The sequence below is a fragment of the Hypanus sabinus genome, chromosome 9 (assembly GCF_030144855.1).
Source record: "Hypanus sabinus isolate sHypSab1 chromosome 9, sHypSab1.hap1, whole genome shotgun sequence".
NCBI classification, from domain to species: domain Eukaryota; kingdom Metazoa; phylum Chordata; class Chondrichthyes; order Myliobatiformes; family Dasyatidae; genus Hypanus; species Hypanus sabinus.
Window position 1 is genome coordinate 146,141,950 of NC_082714.1, and position 20,330 is coordinate 146,162,279.

At 40.3% G+C, this 20,330-nt stretch overlaps 1 protein-coding gene across 8 annotated transcripts in view; it reads right to left on the reverse strand.

The window, feature by feature from the left end:
* Positions 1 to 20,330, reverse strand: part of slco4a1 (solute carrier organic anion transporter family, member 4A1) — a 210,291-nt gene that overhangs the window by 71,733 nt on the left and 118,228 nt on the right. For 7 of the 8 annotated variants that reach the window (XM_059980750.1, XM_059980755.1, XM_059980756.1 and 4 more), the window contains one exon: positions 5,707 to 6,586. In XM_059980750.1, coding sequence (XP_059836733.1) covers positions 5,707 to 6,460 — 754 coding nt within the window. In that variant the 5' untranslated portion in view covers positions 6,461 to 6,586. Of the gene's footprint in view, positions 1 to 5,706; positions 6,587 to 11,870; positions 11,989 to 20,330 lie in introns of those variants that run through there. The other variant, XM_059980757.1, reaches the window with a different exon arrangement.

The window sequence follows — 20,330 nt, forward strand, 5'->3', positions numbered from 1 at the left end:
TACCTAGTTTTTTGAACCTTTTGTAAGCTTTTCTTTTCTTCCTGACTAGATTTTCAACAGCCTTCATACACCACGGCTCCTGTACCCTACCATCATTTCCCAGTCTCACTGGAACATATCAATGCAAAACTCCATGCAAGTATCCCCTACAGATCTGCAACATTTCTGCCATACATTTCCCTGAGAACATCTGTTCCCAATTTGTGCTTCCAGATGCCTGCCTGATAGCCTCATATTTCCCATTACTTCAATTAAACGGTTTCCTAACTTACCTGTTCCTATCCCTCTCCAATGCTGTGGTAAAGGAGATAGAATTGTGATCACTATCTCCAAAATATTCTCTCACTGCGAGATCTGACACCTGACCAGGTTCATTTCCCAACTATACTCTGGTCATCTTGAGATGAATCCTAACATTGATTTTGCCTTCCTCATCACCAACTCAACCTGCATATTAACCTTTAGAGAATCATGATTGAGAACTCCCAAATCCCCTCTCACCTCAGATTTCTCAATTTGCTGTCCACTTAGAAAATTGTCTATGCATTTATTCCTTCTACCAAAGTCCATGGCATACACTTCCTGACACTGTTTTCCATCTGCCACATCCTTGTCCAATCTCCTACTCTTCTGCAGCCTCCCTGCTTCCGCACCATTACCTGCCCCTCTTTGCATCGCCTGCAAACTTGGCTACAAAGCCATCAATTTCATAATCCAAATAATTGGCCTGTAGCATAAATAAGAATAGTCCCAACACTGAACCTTATGGAACATCACCATTCACCAGCAGCCAATCAGAAGACTCCCTTTATTCCTACTCTTTGCCTCCTGCCAATCAGCCAATATTCTATCCATGTGAGCATCTTTTCTGTAATACCAAGGGCTGATAGCTTGTTCAGCAGCCCCATGTGCGGCACCTTGTCAAAGGCCTTCTGAAAATCCAAGTATACAACATCCACTGATTCATCTTTGTGTATCCTGTCTGTTGTTTCTTCAATGAATTCCAACCCTTGAGGAAACCACGTTGACTGACCTATTTTATTGTATACTTCTAAGAATCCCAAAACCTCATCCTTAATAATTGACTCCAACATCTTCCCAACCACTGAGGTCAGGCCACTGGCCTAAAATGTCCTTTCTTCTGCCTCCCTCCCTTCTTGAAGAGCAGAAAGACATTTGCAATTTTCCTGCGGAACCATGCCAGAATCCAGTGATTCATAAAAGATCATTACTAGTATATCCTCATTCTCTTCATCTACCTCTTTCAGAACCCAATGGTATAGTCCATCTGGTCCAGGTAACTTACTTATCTTCAGATCTTTCAGCTTCCCAAGCACCTTCTCTCTAGTAATAGCAACAGCACTGCTTCTGCTCCCTGACACTCTTGAACATCTGGTATACTGCGAGCATCTTCCACAGTGAAAACAGATGCAAAATACTCACTCAATTTGTCTACCATTTCCTTGTCCCCCATTACTATCTCTCCAGAGTCATTTTCCAGCAGTCTGATAATTTGCCTCTCTTTTACTCTTTAAATATCCGAAAAAATATTTGGTATCCTCTTTGATATTATTGGCTTACTTTCCTTCATATTTCATCTTTTCACTCTTTATGGCTTTCTTCTGTTGTCTTCTGTCAATTTTTTAAAAAGCTTCCTAAACCTCTAAACTTCCCAATGATTTTTGCTCTATTATATGCTCTCTCTTTTGCTTTTATGTTTGATTTGATTCCATCCTGTCTTTAGAATACTATTTCTTCATTGGGATGCACCTAACCGGTGCCTTCCGAATTGCTCCCAGAAAATTCAGCCATTGCCTCTCTGCCATCATCCCTGCTCATGACCCCTTCCAATCAAGTTTGGCCAACTCCTTTCTCGTGGCTCTGCAATTCTTGTTACTCCTCTGCAAAACTGAAAAAATCTGAATTTAGCTTCTCCCTCTCAAGTTGCTGGGTGAATTTTATTATATTATGATCACAGCTTCCCAAGGGTTCTTTTATCTTAAGCTCCCTAATCAAATCAGAATTTTCTCAAATTCCCTCTCCTGGGATCCAAAACCAGCACCAATCCCCATGAAATTCCCTATGACTATCATAGCATTGCCCTTTGGACATTCATCACCTGTCTTCCATTGGAATTTGCAGACCACATCCTGGCTCCTGCTTGGAGGCTTGTATACAACTCCCATCAGGATCTTATTACCCTTGCAGTTCCTTATCTCTACCCACAACGATTCTACATCTTCCTACCTCATGTCACCTTTTTCCACGCTGTCCACTCTGCCCTCCTGCCTGGCCTTTCATCCAATGTACATCCTTGGATGTTAAGCTTCCAACTTTAATGTTCTTTCAGCCACAATTCAATGATGCCCACAATATCATACCTGCCAATCTCTAACTGCATCCAGTTCTGAAAAATGCGTGCTTTCAAATATAACACCATCAGCCCTGTATTTGTCATTCTTTTTAATTTTGTTCCCGTTGCACTGCAACTCATTCCACTTTCTATAATTTTACCCAATCATCTACCTATCCTTCTGAGAAATCTCACTACTCTGTTTGTATACCAATTGCCCCATCCTCAGCCCTATCACCCAGTTCCCATCCCTCTGCCAAATCAGTTTAAACCCTCCCCAACAGCTCTTGCAAACCTTCCCACAAGGATATTGGTTCCGTTCAGGTTCGGATGTAACTCATCCCTTTTGTACAGTCATAACTTCTCCAGAAGAGATTCAAATGATCTAGAAATCTGAAACCCTGCCCTCAGCACCACTTCCTCAGCCATGCATTCATCTGTCAAGTCATCCTATTCTTACCCCCACTGGTGTGTGGCACAGGCAGTTTCCCCAGAGATTACTACCCTGGAGGCCCTGCTTTACAGCATTCTACCAAGCTCCCAAAATTCGCTCTTCAGGGCCTCTTCCTTCTCCTACCTACTGCACTTCATTGGTGCCAATACGTACCACGGCTTCGGGCTGCTCACCCTCACCCTTTAGAATGCTGGGGACCTGATCAGGGACCTAGCAGGAAACATACCATCTGGGTGCCTCTATCCCATCAATAGAATCTTGTGTCTTCCGTCCTGATGGAATCCCCAATCACTACTGCACTCCTCCACCCTTCCTTTCTGAACCATGGAGCCAGACTCAGTTCAGAGACCCAGTTGCTGAAGCTTCCCCCCACCCCCCCAAACAGTATCCAAAGTGGTATACATATTATTGAGGGGAACAGCCAAAGGGGCACTTTGCACTGGCTGCCCATTTCATTTCCCATCCTGATAGTCAGTCAGGTACCTGCCTCTTGCAACTTAGGGATGAACACCATCCTCCAGTTCCTATCCATCACCTCCTCAGTTTCCTGTATGAGCCGAAGGCCATCGAGCTGTACTTCCTTGCAATGTCCTCCGAGCAGCAGCTAATTGGTACACCTGATGCAGATGTCCCAATTGTTTTATGGGGATTTCCACTGTTAATTCATACAAAACAGCAGTACACAAGATTTGCAGGAAATTGGAACAAGAATTGGCTATGATAGAGAGGGTTTTCAGGTTTGTACCACGAGTAATTTCCTGGCCTGAGTTTGTTTCCAGATATACACACACACGAACATCTCTAATATCAAAACACTGGCTCGAATACATATCAGCTATACATGATGCTTTGTAGTAGATTGTAAGATTAAGTTAAATGACAGCATTAAGCTTTCTGAGCTGATTTTTGACTGTAGATAACAACAAAGAAATGAGAGCAACAAAAGCACAATCTTTTGTGGTTATGTAATAGAATTCAACTTTTGTGTTAAAGGGGGAATAACTACAGTGTACCTTCTGCCATATCGGAGCCTCAGCCGGAGGATATACGTTATTACATTCAAAGCTATTTTGAATTACAGATCTAAAAATGGGGAAAGAAACAAAACATAAGATTGTTTTACATTGAGTAATCTATTTGATGGGAGTCAAAGGTTTAGTGAAAATAGGAAAAATGGATGAAAGCCAACACTTTTTCAGTTCAGGTGATCTGAGTTCAATTTCCCCCACTGCAGGTAAATAGTTTGTATGTTCTCCACGTGACCACATGGATTTCCTCAAGGTGCTCTGATTTCCTCCCGTATTCCAAAGACATACCGGTTGGTAGGGTGATTGGTCACTGTAAGTTGTCCCATGGTTCAGCCAAAATTAAATCGACTGCAGGGCGGAGAGGATTGAAGAGCTGGAAGAGCTTATTCTGCACTGTATTTCAATAAATACACCTGGATAGCAATATTCAGTTTCATAAATCAAATAATACAGTTGCACAGGTGGGCAATGGAAAAGGTTATGGATGATAAAAAAAAAATCTGTGTTTATAACTGTTATTGGCCAAATGTTGAGATTGAAGTCAAGTAGGAGTGCAACTGGAATGTTAAGGTTATATTTTCAGTAGCAAAGTCCTTTTAATAAATTCACATTGTGCTACAAATAATGGAAGAGAACAAAGCAAATAATAACTACTGGGCAAGAATAGAAAATGTGACGAAAGCACTCAGCATTGAAATTTTTGTAAATGATCCAGTGGAAAATAACCAGAGTTATGGAGCATTGTGACTTTGAAATTATATTGTTCTTTATTTACTTATTTAAAGCCAGAAAAATAAATTATTTTTGATTCAATGTGATTGAGCTTCTCAATTCAGGGAATAACTTGATTTATTTGGAATCAAATTTAGTTTGTACCAACTGTGGATACAGCAGATTGGTATTTATCATGCACAAGGGAGTACCACCCACGTGGTGTTCAAATATTTCAGTGTAATTACAAATAGATTTTCTTTCCAAGAGTCAAATGTTTGTTTCCATTGGCAATAAGTAGACTTTAGAGCAGTCATGTGCCCAATATGAACACACTCAAACACTTTACTTTAATCTGAATGAAAACCTAGCTAAAGAAGATAGCTCAGTATTGTAACCATCTTCAAACAGAAAAAAATGCATTTTTTAAAAACATTGCCATCAATTTCAGCAATCTGCTTTGATTACGTCTTCCTCCAGAAAAGAATTGTGAAAAGGAATGTTCTTGTATGGGCTTTGGTTTGGTAATGCAGATCTGCCTGCAGATATTATGAATTACTGATATGATTTCTACGTGTGGAAGCAAGCAGAATTATGCAGTTTTAAGGAATACTATCAGCTGTATTAGCATATTCCAAAGCAAGGTCCATGAGATTTTAGGTGGTTGCAATGGCTTGTTCTCCAATTGTTAAGTCTAATGGTCTAAACTATTTAAATACAAATCTTTGTAAACGTGCAATATTAACAATTAAGTATTTGTTGAATCCATACTTTTCTGCCATCCCTGATATTCCACAAGTGTGGTTTAAATTTACAGGTAGATTGTTAAGTTTGATATGATCTATAGCTGAGTCTTCACTTCATTTGCAGAACTGCCAGCAACACCTTTAGGGTTCTTCCAGGTCTGCCATCTTAACCTTGGCAGAAATTAGTTGGAAGATAAGTGGTGCATCTGCTGATGTTACTGTGGCAGAACATGAAAAGGACATTCTTTGTGTATTTATTTCCTTCTACAAGCAGATATCAGTTTTCATTCATCCCTGACTGGGACAAAGATAGTCACCAGAATAGTCCCTAAGCTCGATTCTCTCATTCATTGTAATGACATCCACATTCCTAGCACTTTAACACCATACATTGCCACATCTCCAGAAACTCACCTATGTAAACCGGAGCATGATTTGACATGACATTTTCATCGAGGTAGGTCACTCCCAGAGTGTAGAGTGGGGTTGCTCCAATGCCATGGAGAAACTGTCCAAACATGAACAGAAACCTGAAGTTGGAATACCTGAAGTCAGAATAGCTCGACGCATCTTTATTATGCTGTGTAGACCGACTGTTGTTGCACAAACCAGAGTCCTCTGTTAAGCCCACTTCATAAGCACTAGTACAAAAGTGAGGCAGAGAAAACACCAGTGACCCCAACCCCATGATTAGTACCCCCCAGCCGAGCCATCGTGGCTTGTGACCACTCCCCCCAAAGTAGCTGACGAAAAGCAGGCAGATGCATGCTGCTATATCATAAGAGCTGGCAATCAATCCACTGTGGTAGCTCTGTAGATCAAACCTCCGTTCAATTGAAGTAATTACAGTATTGATAAATCCATTTACAATCATTCCTTGGAGAAAGGAAGCAAAACAGAGGAAGACGAGTATTCCTATTGGCGTGTTGAAAACCTGCAGACACTTGGGCTTGAACAAACCCCAGCCACACTCATTTTCTGGAGTGCTCTGGTGTGCTTTGTGTTGGTGAGAAACACTGTATACTTTCGTCCCATTGCACCTTATTTTCTCAGTGGTTACTCGATCACTCGGAATCTCTAAATTATCGGTGCTCAAGCGAGGATCATTTAGGTTCAGCAGTTCCTGCCGGGAGCTGAATGAAGCATCTCCTGCTAAATGATTTGACATCTTCCGTTTTAGTCCAAAACCTCTTCCACAATATTTCAGTAAGTGAAGGTAAAGAGAATTATCTCTTCTGATTTAGCAGTCCGTCATACAGTCTTGCACCATGTCTTCAGGATTATTTGTTTCACTCTGCAGAAGAAATAAGCAATTACTATCATCCATGTTATATACAGTAAGGCAAAGCACAGAGAGGCAACATCACAATGCATGGCTGTTATCACATCAACATCCACTTTTAAACCCTTATATGAAATTTCTATATTGCCCCCTAAAACTGTAAATCATTCTAATTTATATTTTGCGCTTAACAGAACAGTAAGAAAATTTATGAGGTAAAGTGTATTTAAGTGGTCCAACAACTTGAGATCAGAATGGATAAATTAAAAACAATGTTGTTGGGGGGGGAGGTGAATCAAAACTAGCCTGCAATTCCCTGATGGAGAAAAAAAAGCCTGTAATTGTTACTTGATCTTGTCTGATCAAGGTGCTTGATTTGGAAATACCATCCTTAAGTGGAGAAGTCCACAGTGCCAACCGGGATGACCAACAGGAGAACTAGGGATAGCACTGCTGACATTCTGAATATATAATCGCAAAAAAAGGGTTCCAAACAAGCACAGATGCTTCACGTAATTTAGTCCAGGTAAATAAAAGCTAGCCAAAATGGCAAGATTCAAGCAATAAAATAGACAGATTTAAGACAGAAGTTTCAATGTCTGGGAATCTGAAAGCTAGAGTTATTAAAATGGAGGAGGGGCAAATCACCAGGATTGGAGGAGGTTATAAATCTTTACGGACATTTGCAGTGCAGGAGATCACTATTCAGCCTATCACAAACACATTAGCTGGAGAAGCCCTAAGCAGCCTTCTCCTGTTTTCCAGCTCACAACCCGGAGTTTTGCAAATGAAATACTTAATCAATTACAATTTAAATGCACTGAGAGTTTCTGCCTTTGTTTTGCATTTTGCAAACCACTATTATCCCATCCTGTTATTGTTACTATTGGAAAGATTTGCTGTGATTGCCCATTAGAAAATGAATCTCAGGGTTGTGTATGGTGACATAGATGTACTTCGATAATAAAATTTACTTCTAACTTTGAACGTAGGGAAAATGACTTCCCTCAAATTCTTATTGTTAACAACTTTTCCAATGTATTTATTTATTTATTTTAAAAGAAATACAACTTGGTTACAGGCCCTTCTGGCCCAATGAGCTGGTGCTGCCCAATCACACCTTGTTACCCATTAACTTACTATCCCTGTCTCTGGAATGTGAAAGGAAACCAGAGGGCCTGGAGGAAACCTATTTGGTCATGGGGAGAATGTACATACTCGTTGCAGACAGCAGTAGGAATTGAATCCGTAATTATAACTGCTACTCTACCGTACCATAGCTATGCTATCAAGCTCTGATTACAGAACTGATTGTTCTTATGCACTTGGACTCGTTTGATTAAAATTTTATACATCAGTTAAATCAAATTCACTCTGCAGTAATGAAACAGTCACAGCCTATCTAAATTCTACTCCTGATAATTTAGTCATGTAACTCGTCTGTGTCTTTTCTAGTACTAGCATATCTTTCTTGCAATACACTGACCAGTAATTGTATGTGTTTTGGTGGTCTATCTGAGAGATTGCTGAGATGGGCAGAGAGGAGGGCATGATGTTAATTAAAGGCAGCTGCAAGAATTTTAATGCTCAGTTTTTCCTGGAGCGTTTGCCCACATAGGCCTGCGAGCACAGGAGGAACGAGGTGCAAGGCCCAGGCCATGCTCTCTTCTCCCTGCTGCCATTGGGATGAAGGTAGAGGAGCCTTAGGTTCTGCACCACCAGGTTCAGGAACAATGATTACCAATCAACCATCAGTCTCCTGAACCAGCGTGGACAAATTTACTCCCCTTAAAACTGAACTTCTCACCACAAAACTGAAGTAACCACTGAACGCAACCTAGGGATTCACCTTCAAGAACTCTACAACTCATGCTCTTGGTATAATTTATTATTTTACTTTTGTATTTGCACAGTTTGTCTTCTTTTATACATTGCTTTCTCATCGGTTTTTGTGTGTAGTTTTTCATTGTTTCTAATGTATTTCTTTGCTCTGCTGTGAATGCCTGTAAGAAAATTAATCTCAGGATAATATGCAGTGACGTATGAGTACTTTGATAATAAATTGACTTTGAACTTTGAAGATAGAAACTAGAGTTTGGGATAAACTCAAGATGACAGAATGAGAAATCAGTCAGTAGGGCACTGGAGTAGTCAAGTAAAGGAATGAAGGATTCAGCAACATTAAAACTAAAACGGAGGTCAAGTTGCATAATGCTCCAGAGATGGAATAATGCAAACTTGGTGATGATGTAGCCTTGAGTTCAGAAGCTCATTCAAGATTTAAGTACAATATTAAGGTTATGAACAGTCATTCACCCTTGGGTACTTACTGGGAACAGACAAGTGTTACCAGCTGGAATATGTAGCATGGACTCTAACATTAAATCAAAGGATCAAAGATTCTTTTATTATCTATGTATCTATGCAGTATACAACTCTGATATTTTTCTTCTCCATTGAGCGAAACAGTGTTTGTTGGTGATGCTGGAATTAGTTTAAGATTGCACATGTACTGAGATATGGTGAACATTATATGTTTGAGGTTTGTGAGCTGAAACGGTGTTGCATGTTAGAGAGAGAGAAAAATAACTAAAGTGAATAGTGCTGCTGGTCAAGAATGATCTAGTCACCTGCCATTCAACTTTCCACCCCACTTCCAATCTCTCTCTGGCCTCCTATGTTGTTCTGAACAAAATTCAAAGTGAACTTGTGGAACAGCAACTCACCTTCTTGGCTTTCTGCTTTTTAAGCCTGAATTCACCAATTTTAGTCTAACATGCCTAGCGTTCAACAGTCTTTTGTTCTCTCCTTGCATGTCAGATTTGATTGTTCTCTCCCCCCCCCCAGACCCCATTTACCTCCTGCAGAAATGCTTTGCACACAATTGTACAGTTGACATCACCATCACCTGTATCATTTATTCTCTCTGTGACTCCTCGCTATCACAGGCCCCTTCCCCTCCATTCTCCTGAACTCAGAACTGATTTCTTTTCTGATATTTTTCCTGACTGATGAAAGTCTGTTGTCCAAAAGTTTGAACAATTTCTTTTCCTAGAGCTAATTTACTGTTTGCTTTATAACCTCCTTTAGGTTGGATATGGTGCTAAAAGTCAAAAACCGCAGGATACAGATAATCGCACCAAGAAAAAAATTAGCTGTATGTTGTAAATGGGAAGGTCTTGCCACTCCAAATTAAGAGTTTTCTTTTAAAAAATATGATATAAAACATAGAACCTGTCAATAGAGGTTGGCAAAGAGACTTCCGTATGTTAAGTTTGGAAAGTCTGTATAATTTATCCTTGAATTACTCTGTACAATGGGTTGGATAAAGAAATTGTGGGAAACACAATACAAATACTTGGCAAGAAGTACATTTCAAATTGAAAACAGAATTGGGCACTGAAGCACTCATCCAATACAATATTTTCAATTTTACTCCATAAAAGGGAGCTGCATAAAAGAATGCAAGTATCATTGTCTCCTCCTTCAGGGGACAGAGTCATAGAGCAAGAAAAAAGAGCCTTTGGTTCAATGCTGATTACAGCATCCTTTCTGCTAGTCCCAGTGCCTCACATTTGGCCTGTAAACCTTGAATCCTATCCAAAAGCTTATTAAATACTGCAATGGTAACAACCTCAAACACACCTTTTGGAAGCTCATTCCAAGCGCTTACTATTTGTGCAAAGTGGTTTCCTGTCCAATCTCTTTTAAATCTCCCCCTCTTATCTCGTGCCAGTGACATCTAGTTCTGGACTCTCGCAACCCTATCAAATCTTCACTCATTCTTCCTATGCGCTAAGAAATAAAGTGCTACACAATTCAACATTTCCCTATACCCAAGTTTTTAAAATTGGTAATTTGTAAAATCTGGACTGAAAATTTTCCACATAGACAATCCACTCAAGTCTGTTTTTTTTTACAGAAAATTCAAATTGTGTTAATATACAACTCATCAGCAAATGCTAAATCCATTGGATCTGAAGTAAAAATCATTTTGCTCTCTATTACACACAAGCATTGAAGGATGACAATAAACAATCTTGAATAAAGCTGAAGCACAGATTTCAACTGTTAATGTCTTTGTCATTTTCATTATAAAGTCTAGGAAGGAAAGCTTTAATATTGCCTGGAAGTTTTAAAAGAATACATATTCCACATACAGACGTGAAGCAGGAACAGTCAGCACTTGGACTGCCTGAGCATGCTTGTGGTTTTCTTTTGCATGATTGTCTTGCTTTGCATAGTCTTTCATTTATACCATTGTGTACATTACTGTATGCGTCTGTAATGCTGCTGCAAGGGTTTTGTGCACCTGTTCCTCACCATGTGCATGTGACAATAAACACATCACCTGACTGGTCTGCCATTCATTAAAATCCAGTTGTCCCCTCATTCCTACCAACTCACCTTTCACCGCCAGATCAAGAATTGGGCACCTCACCCCCACCAAAAAATCAAAGACTCTTGCCACTCTATCGGCAGAAATTTTCAAAGACTCAATTTCAGCTGCTCAAAGCTCCCTTTCTAAACACACAAGCAAATATCAGCCATCAGGAAGAAGGTACAGTATCCTCAGGACTCACACTACTAGATTCAGGAACAATTATTACCCCTCAACTATCAGACTCTTGAATGAGTGGGGATAACTTCACTTCCCTCTTCATTGAACTGTTCCCACAATCTATGGACTCACTTTCAAAGACTCTTCATCTCATGTTCTCAATATTTATTGCTTATTTATTTACTTTAGTACTTGTCCATTTTTTCTGCCTTTTGCACATTGGTTGTTTGTCCACCCTGTTAAGTGTGATCTTCCACTGTTTCTATTATGCTTCTTGGATTTACTAAGTATCCTACAAGAAAATGAATCCCAGGTTTGTATATGGTGACCCGTTTGTACTTTGAAAATAAATTTCCTCTGAACTTTGAAACATCCTCTCCACCCCAACTTTACCATAAACCCCCACCCCCACACGAACTTGCTTCTTTCAATCAACCCATTTTTACTCTTCTGAACTGCATGGATATAAACTTTGCCTGTTCAAATTTATTTCTTAAGGCAAATTAATTATTTCAGATACCAGTCCGATAAACCTGAGAGTAACTTCCAATCTATTGAAACCTTTTTTAAAAAAAAAAATAAAGTACAGGAGCCCAATTCAATGTAACATATACTCAGCAATACATGTACTGTGTTTGAATATATAATTCAAACGGCTGCAGGCTCTGGCATTATAACAATAAACTTCATTTGATTGAGCAGTAAACAGCAGAAAGTTAATGATTGTACAAATACCTTAAAATACAAGCACCATAAATCCAAGTATATATTCACTGTGCAGGTTACAAAAGGATGAAGATGAATCTATAACTTCAACATTCCAAAATCCTTAAACTTGAAGAGTATTTTCTAAACACTGTGAGAAAAAGGTTCCATACTCTTCCAATAGTGTTCTCACCTGCCTAGTCCAGGTGCAATGAGAGGAGTTCTGCTCTTCTTTATGCTTACAAAATGACTTTTTGGGCGTGTCTGACACTAATGTTAGCAATGTGCCAAAAGTCCAAACAGGTTTACGTGTTACTAGATAGATCCCTTACCTTGACAACTAGGAAATAAGAACTGTGCCTTAACTTGTCTTTCCTGTCATTAAAATAGTGACAGGACACGATCAAAACACAAACACTTAATTTCACATGGGGCATCGTCCCAAAATGACAACGGTTCCTTTCCTCCCACAGACGTTGCCTGACCTATTGAATTTCTCCATCGGATTGCTTGTTGCAAGCATTTTAATTGCCTGCTCTGGCTGAGGATATTCCATCCATTGTTGAGGGCAGCAAACAGTTCTGCATACCAACAGTCATATATAATTAAACAGAAAATGCTCAAAACGCACAGCTGTTCAAGCAGCTACCAGGGAGACCGTTTCTATTATAAGAGTTTAATATCATGTCTGCAAATAAAAGCAATAAAGTTATCTATTTTAATCATGTGAGATGATAAAATATAATGAATAATTTATTTTATATTTTAATATATTTAAAATATATTAAACTCTCAGATAGGCACATGGATGATAGAAAAATGGAAGGCTATGCAGGGTGAAGGGTTAGATTGAACTTTGAGTAGGTTAAAATTTCGGCACAACATTGTGGGCCAAAAAGCCTGTACTCTATTGTAATGTTGTATGTTCTACTGATAACTAACTGAAGCTATTGACATCACATTTCATTATTTAAAAAGATTTTGCCACTACTAGACGGGTCACTGAATGTACATTCATAGTCCCCTGCTGCTGTAGCCCATCCACTTCAAGGTTTGATGTTTTGTGCATTCAGAGATGGCCCCTGCACACTACTGCCTTCCTGTCAGCTTGTGTCAGTCTGGCCAGTCTCCTCTGATCTCTCTCATCAATGAGGAATTTTTGCCAACAGAACTGCTGCTCAGTGATTTTTCTTTTGTTTTTTCGCACTGTAAGCTCTAGAGACTGTTGTGGATGAAGACTCCAGCAGATACTCAAACCATCCCGTCTGGCACCAACATTTATTCCACAGTCATAGTCACTTAGATCACATTTCTTCCCCATTCTGGTGTTTGGTATGAACAACAACTGAACCTCTGTATGCCTGGATGCTTTTATTCATTGAGTTACTGCCACCTGATTGGCTAATTAGATGTTTGTATTAATAAGGTGTAGAGGTGTACCTAATAAAGTGACCACTGAGGCTACATCCACACTACACTGGATAAATCCATAACCGAAGCTTTTTCTCTTTGTTTTTACCCTCTGTCCACACTAAAATGGCGATTTTGTCCCCCGAAAACAGGGCTTTTCAGAAATGCTTTCCAGGGTGGGTATTTCTGAAAGCGCCGCTCGGGCAGATCAGTGTGGACGGGGTAACCGGAGAAATCAGAAAACGCTGTCAGACGACAGCGCGCTATTTCATTGTTTTCCTGAACGCAACCTAACAATTTCAGAACAGACGGCAACGAAACTGAAGCCAGAACAGTTAGGAATGTACTCACCAAATACTTTGACCCATAACTTACTGAATAAATAAGTATACTCACTTTGCCCTGTTTTCTGTCCTTGCTTGTATGAAGGTTAAGCAAGTACTCCTCTGACAATAGATGTGTAACAGCCTAATGTAACATTGTATGGAAATACAAGATAATACTGATGCAGACATGTTTTATACATTTAACAAGGTGCTTTATTAATGCAACAGAGTTAGTCAGTTTTTCAATGTTCATCATCAGCCAGGTCATACAGTCCATGAACTCCCTGTCGGTTGTCTCCATACACTTCAGTATTTGTTTTTTTTAAACTTTTAAATCCTCCTGCGTGAAAGCCAACAGCTGCCTGTTGTTTAAGTTTTTCTAGTCTGTAACTGGACGAACGCACACTTTCACAGAGAGATTTGACACCAAACATGTTGCTTGTTTTCGGTAGATGTGTCCTGTGCATGCCCGTAGGAGGAGATTCGCTGAAATATCCATTTCAATGTGGACAGAGATATTTTTTAAAATGCCTAGTGTGGACGCCTATTGTTTTTTTTTACACGAAACCGTCATTTTCAAAATTATCCGGTCTAGTGTGGATGCAGCCTGAGTGTATATGACAAGAACAAACTTGCAAGACCCCAGAGAAGGAATGAGTTGATGGATTTTCCCCTCGCAGTCCCGAAGGAGAGTTTTGGCTGTTTATTCATTTCACAGATGCCTCCAAACCTGCTGAGTTCATCCAGCATTTTGTGCCAGTTGCTTTGGATTTCCAGATTCTACACACTTTTTTGTGTTTATGGAATTAGTAAATTGCTTCAGTAGAGAGCAGCATGCACAGTATGAGTAGAATAGCCTGCTGTGATGCAACCATTCTACGAGAGTGGGAATTGCAGCATAAACACCAGGAACACTTCACTCATTAAATCACTGAAACAAAGGAGCACACTTTCCCTTCAAAGCCAACCCACGCATTGCCACTGCTGCAGAAACAAAACCACTGATGTTCTCTAATGCTTAATGATCTGCTTTGCCAGTGAAAGCAAAATTCTTTTACATTAAGTTGTCCCTATTAAAACACAAGATTTTGAAATTTCCCTGTGAGGAAAAAAATATTTTCCAGAGAGGACTACTAATCCATTCCAAGATCAGAAAGCAACGCTGATGGATGTTTGGTTAATAAGGTAAATCTGAATCATAGAAACTCATGGAACAGAATGTGGCCACTTGTCAGCTGAAAGGGGTTATCCAAATTTATTCCTTTACCGATTTTAATGACACGTCTAAATACTGTTTTTAACCATCAGACTTTCCAGCTGTCAATTTAATAGTATTAGAACATCAGAAAAATGAACTCTATGAAAATAAAAAACAAAAATCAATCTATTAAATGATTAAAATACTTAAGAGCTACAGAAAATGCTCTTTCTTGTTTTATATTGCATTTGAATGGAAAGGAGTACCCATAAGAAGTATTGTTTAAATTCATTTGTAATTCTTTCTGAATTTCATTCAGTTTGAAATATAATGTAAACTACCTGAAATTTAACACTCTCCGTTGCAGCTATTCTTTTCATTCAAATGAATAGATTCACTGGTCACAGTCAAGATCTAACCTGCAGCGGGTTCAATGAGTTGCAAAAAATGCAAGCGTTGCAGCCCCCTGTGGACCCCACATTGGAGATCAGAGAAGAAGCCTCTTCTTCTCCGTCTCTCCAGCAAGATTTAGGCATTTGTCTACAAGTGTAGGAGCTATATTTTTGAAAAGTGTGTGAAGAAATACCAGCAGTTCCATGTGGCATTGCCTGCACTTCAGGAAGATCTACACAGTTAAGCTGCAGAAGGTTGTAAACTCAGCCATCTCCATCATGGGCATTAGCCTCCCCAGCACAGAGGAAATTTCCAAAAGGCGATGCTTCAGAAAGGCAGCATCCATCCATCGGAAGACTTTCAATGCAAGAAAATCTAAGGCAACACACACAAAATACTGGAGGAACTCAGCAGGTCAGGTAGCATCTATGCAAATGAATGCAGCCTCCCCTACATTGGTGACACTCGTCATAAATTGGGAGTCCGCTTCATTGAGCTTCTGAGCTCCATCTGCTAAAAGCAGAACTTCCAAACATTTTAATTCTGAATCCCATTCCTGTTCTGATACGTCACTCCAAGGCCTCCTCTTGGGTAGCCTCCAATCTGATGGCATGAATATCGATTTTTCCTTCTGATAATTTATTTTCCCTCCCCAACCCTTTCTATTCCCTATTTTCTACCGGTCTTCTATCTTTTCTCACTTGTCTATCATTTCCCCCTGGGACCCCCACCTCTTCTTTCCCTTCCTCCTATGGCCCACTCTCCTCTCCTATTAGATTCCTTCTTCTCCAGCCCTTTACCTTTCCCACACAGATGGATTCACCCATCACATTCTTGCTAGACATCTTCCCCTTTCTATTTCATCCCCAAAGAAGTGTCTCAGCATGAAACATCAACTGTATATTCATTTCTATAGATGCTGCTTGATTTGCTGAGTTCTTCCTGCATTTTGTGTGTGATCCATTATTTGGACTGCTACTCCTGTGTCCTACGGAAAGTATACTGCAGGTGTGAGATATGAAGTAAATGACTCTTATTTCAGGTTCTATCATGCACAAAACTCCCACACAAGCTTTGATCGTTAATTGCCTGAGATCTCTGCAAAGTACTTGATATGTAATTCCTAGCTCAACATACTAAACTGGGGCTTCATATTGCAGGAAATGTTGCAGCGGCTTGGTGTGTGGTGTCAGGGACTTGGAGAAGGAAAGAACTTGTAATCAGTAGAAACATGTCTTGCATGTTTGGGCATGTAATGCTTTTGATTATTTCAATTCTCAATATAATTAAGAGGTGACTTCAAAGAGGTGCACAAGATGATAAGTAGTACAGATGGAGTGGATAGCCACTGACATTTTTCTAGGGTGGAAATGGCTAATGCCAGGGGGCATAATTTTAAGGTGATTTGAGGAAAGCATGGGGTGGGGGTGTCAAAGGTAAGCTTGATGTTTTACACAGAGAGTGGAGAATGGGCAGAGCATCCTGACAAGGATGGTGGGAGAGGCAGATACATTAGGGACATGTAAGAAACTCAGATAAGCACAGAAAAAAAAATCAAAGAAAATGTAGGAGGGAAGGATTAGATTGGTCTCAGAACAGATTAAAAGGTCAACACAACATAGTGAGTCGAATGGCCTGTGTTCTATGCAATTTCAATCCACTTGACAGATGAGGAAAATAAAGTTTTAGATGACGTCAGAGGAAAATCTATACATTTATCCTTTAATATATTATTCCCTTGCTCTATCCCTAAAATTGCCATCAGTTCATAAGACATAGGAGCAGAATTAGGCCATTTGGCCCATCAAGTCTGCTCCGCTATTCTATCATGGCTATTTTATATTCCCTCTCAAGCCTGTTCTCCTGCCTCTTCCTTTGACCTTTGTCAAATCAAGAAGCTCCTGCTGCAAATATATCCAATTACTTGGCCTCCATAGACTTCTGCAGGCAATGAATTACAAATTAGTCACTTGGAATAGAATGAGGAAAAAGAACTTCCTGGAGAGTAACTCCGGGGATATGTGATGAGTAAAAACAAGGAAAAGGAAAATGAGGGTCATATTCACCCATTCATGGCCAAGATGCGTTTCTTCTGCTCCTCAGGCAGAGAGATTATTTCACATGCACACTGAACCAGAGAGACACATACAACAGTTCAAAAGGCAGGCATGGCACGTGGTTTGGAATAAAGAATCATTCCAATCTCTAAGGTTCAAGGGTGTTTCCCTTAAATTGATTTCTAATTATCAGCTGTCAGTTGCACATTAGCATCAAAGCCAAAATGGTAATCTTGGAAGTATAAAGGCTTTCAAAACAAGATATTTTACTTAGTGAGGTTGTGTCAGTTCCATCAATTCACCACAAGGCTTGTTTTTTTCCCTCTCCAAAATCAATGATATCATTGATGCCTATAGTGCTAATAAAACTGTCTGTGGGTGTACACAGCAACATAAAACCATACGATATAGGAGAAGTAGGCCATTCAGCCCATTGAGTCTTTTCTGCCTTTCAATCATAGCTGACTCAATTCTTCCAGTCATCCCCACTCACCTGCCTTCATCCCACACCCTTTGATGCCATGAAGAATCAAGAACCTGTCTATCTCTGCCTTAAATACATCCAATGACTTGGCCTCCATAACCGCTTCTGGTAACAAGTTCAACAGATTTACCACCCTCTGACTAAAGTAATTTCTCCAGATCTCCATTCTAAATAGACATCCTTCAATTCAGAAGTGGTGCCCTCTTGTCCTAGAATCCCCTTCCATGGGAATTACAGAACCGGCCTGCTTTCTGCTTGGTCCTATCTTGCTACACCTTAACCACAGCGCTTTCATCCAAACTCTTAAATGTTACAAATGAACTCATCTCACTCTCACACCATCCTCTGAGTGAAGATCCCCCTTGGATTCCTCTTAAATATTTCACTTTTAACCGTCTAGTCCTCTATCACCTCTAGTCCAAACTGATGACATGAACATCGATTTCTCCTTTTGGAAAAGAACTACTTTCCCCTTTGCTCCTTCTTTTCTTCCTCACTATGGCCTCTTACCACTTCTTACCTGCCTATCACCCTGGCGCCCCTTCTTCCCTTTCCCCTTTTCTCCCTTTCTATCGGATTCTGTCCTCGCCAACCCTTTACCGTTCCGACCCTCCTCGCTTCCCCTATCACCGTCCAGCTGTCCACCTCCCCCACCCCCCCCCTTTTATTCTGGCATCTGACTCCTTCCTTTTCAGTCATGAAGAAGGGTCTCAGCCTGAAATTTCAACTATTAATTCATTTTCATAGTGTTGCCTGACATACTGCGTTTCTCCAACATTTTGTTTGTGTTAGTTCTAGTCTTGCCCAATCTGAGGAATAAAAGCCTGCATGCATTCAACTTCATATATTATTCTTGACATAAAGACAAAATATGCTGGACATACTAAACGGGACAAGGAGCATTCACAGGGAAAGACACATTTAACAGCCCAAATCATTTTCATAACTGTCTGCAGCTGCGAATTGACCCATCAGCTTTTACTACAGACTGTGTAGTGGATTCGAATTCCTACACAAGAGGTGGATGTCCCAAGAGCAAGAAAAGTTGTTCGACAGTACCCTCCTGGTTTGTTCCACCAATGATACCGGCAGGCGATAACAAACTTTTGCATACTTCTTACCTGTTCTGCTGAATGCAACACAGCTGAAGCATAGCACAAATTCTGCAAACCCATTTAATTTGATGTAACAAGCTATGATTTAAGTTAATTGGTGTGAGTTAATTTAATTGCTTTCACTTTCAGGTATACACTCAGTGGCCACTTTATTAGGGACACCAGCTTGTTAAAGCAAATATCTAATCAGACAGTCACAAAGTTGCAACTCAGATATAGAAAACCTACAGCACAATACAGGCCTATCGGCCCACAAAGCTGTGACGAGCATGTCTTCACCTGAGAAATTACCTAGGGTTACCCATAGCCCTCTATTTTTCAGAGCTCCATATACCTGCCCAGGAGTCTCGTAAAAGACCCTGTTGTATCTGCCTCCACCACTGTTGCCAGCAGCCCATTCCATGCATTCACCACTCCCTGTGTAAAAAAATTTACCCCTGATATCTCCTCTGTACCTACCTCCAAGCATCTTAAAACTGTGCCCTCTCATGCAAGCCATTTTTGCCCTGGGAAAAAGCCTCTGACTATGCACATGATCAATGCCTCTCATCATCTTATACACCTCTATCAGGTCACCTCTCATCCTCCGTTGCTCCAAGGAAAGAAGGCCGAGTTCACTCAACCTACTCTCATAAGGCATGCTCCCCAATCCAGGCAACATCATTGCAAATCTTCTCTGCACCTTTTCTATAGTTTCCACATCCTTCTTATAGCGAGGCAACCAAAACTGAGCACAGTACTCCAAATGGGCTCTGAACAGGGCCCTATATAGCTGCAAAATTACCGCTCAGCTCCAAAACTCAATCCCATGATTGAGGAAGGCCAATGCACCCTGTGATTTCTTAACCACAGAGTCACTTAATGCACAGAAGCACACAGATATGGTCCAGAGGTTCAGTTCAAATGTCAGAATGGGGGAAGAAATGTGATCTACGTTACTTTGACCATGAAATGATTGTTGGTGCCAGACAGGGTGGTTAGAGTATCTCAGAAACTGCTGATCACCTGGGATTTTCATGCACAACAGTCTCTAGAGTTTACAGAGAATGGTGTGAAAAACAAAAAAAAATCCAGTGAGTTGCTGTTCTGTGGAGAAAAATGCCTTGTGATCGAGAGAAGCCAGAGGAGAATGGCCAGACTGGTTGAAACCGACAGGAAGGCAACAGCAACTCAAGTTACCGCACGTTACAACAATGCTATACATAAGAGCATCTCTGAATGCAAAACATGTCAATACTTGAAGTGGATGGGCTACGACAGCAGAAGACCACACTGAGTTCCACTCCTGTACCCAATAAAGTGATAAATCAGCCCCTCACTGTATTTAATCTTTAACAGAATGCACTGGAGTTATTGAGGTAGGAGGAACGCATTATTAGACATAATGCAGCCTGATTTTGTTTTGTAGCCCATTATCACATGTTAGCTCTGCCACCAATTATGCTGTTCTGTGACTCTCTTTTATCTGGTACTGTCCCTTCACGCCCCTAGTAGCTTCACAGAAGTC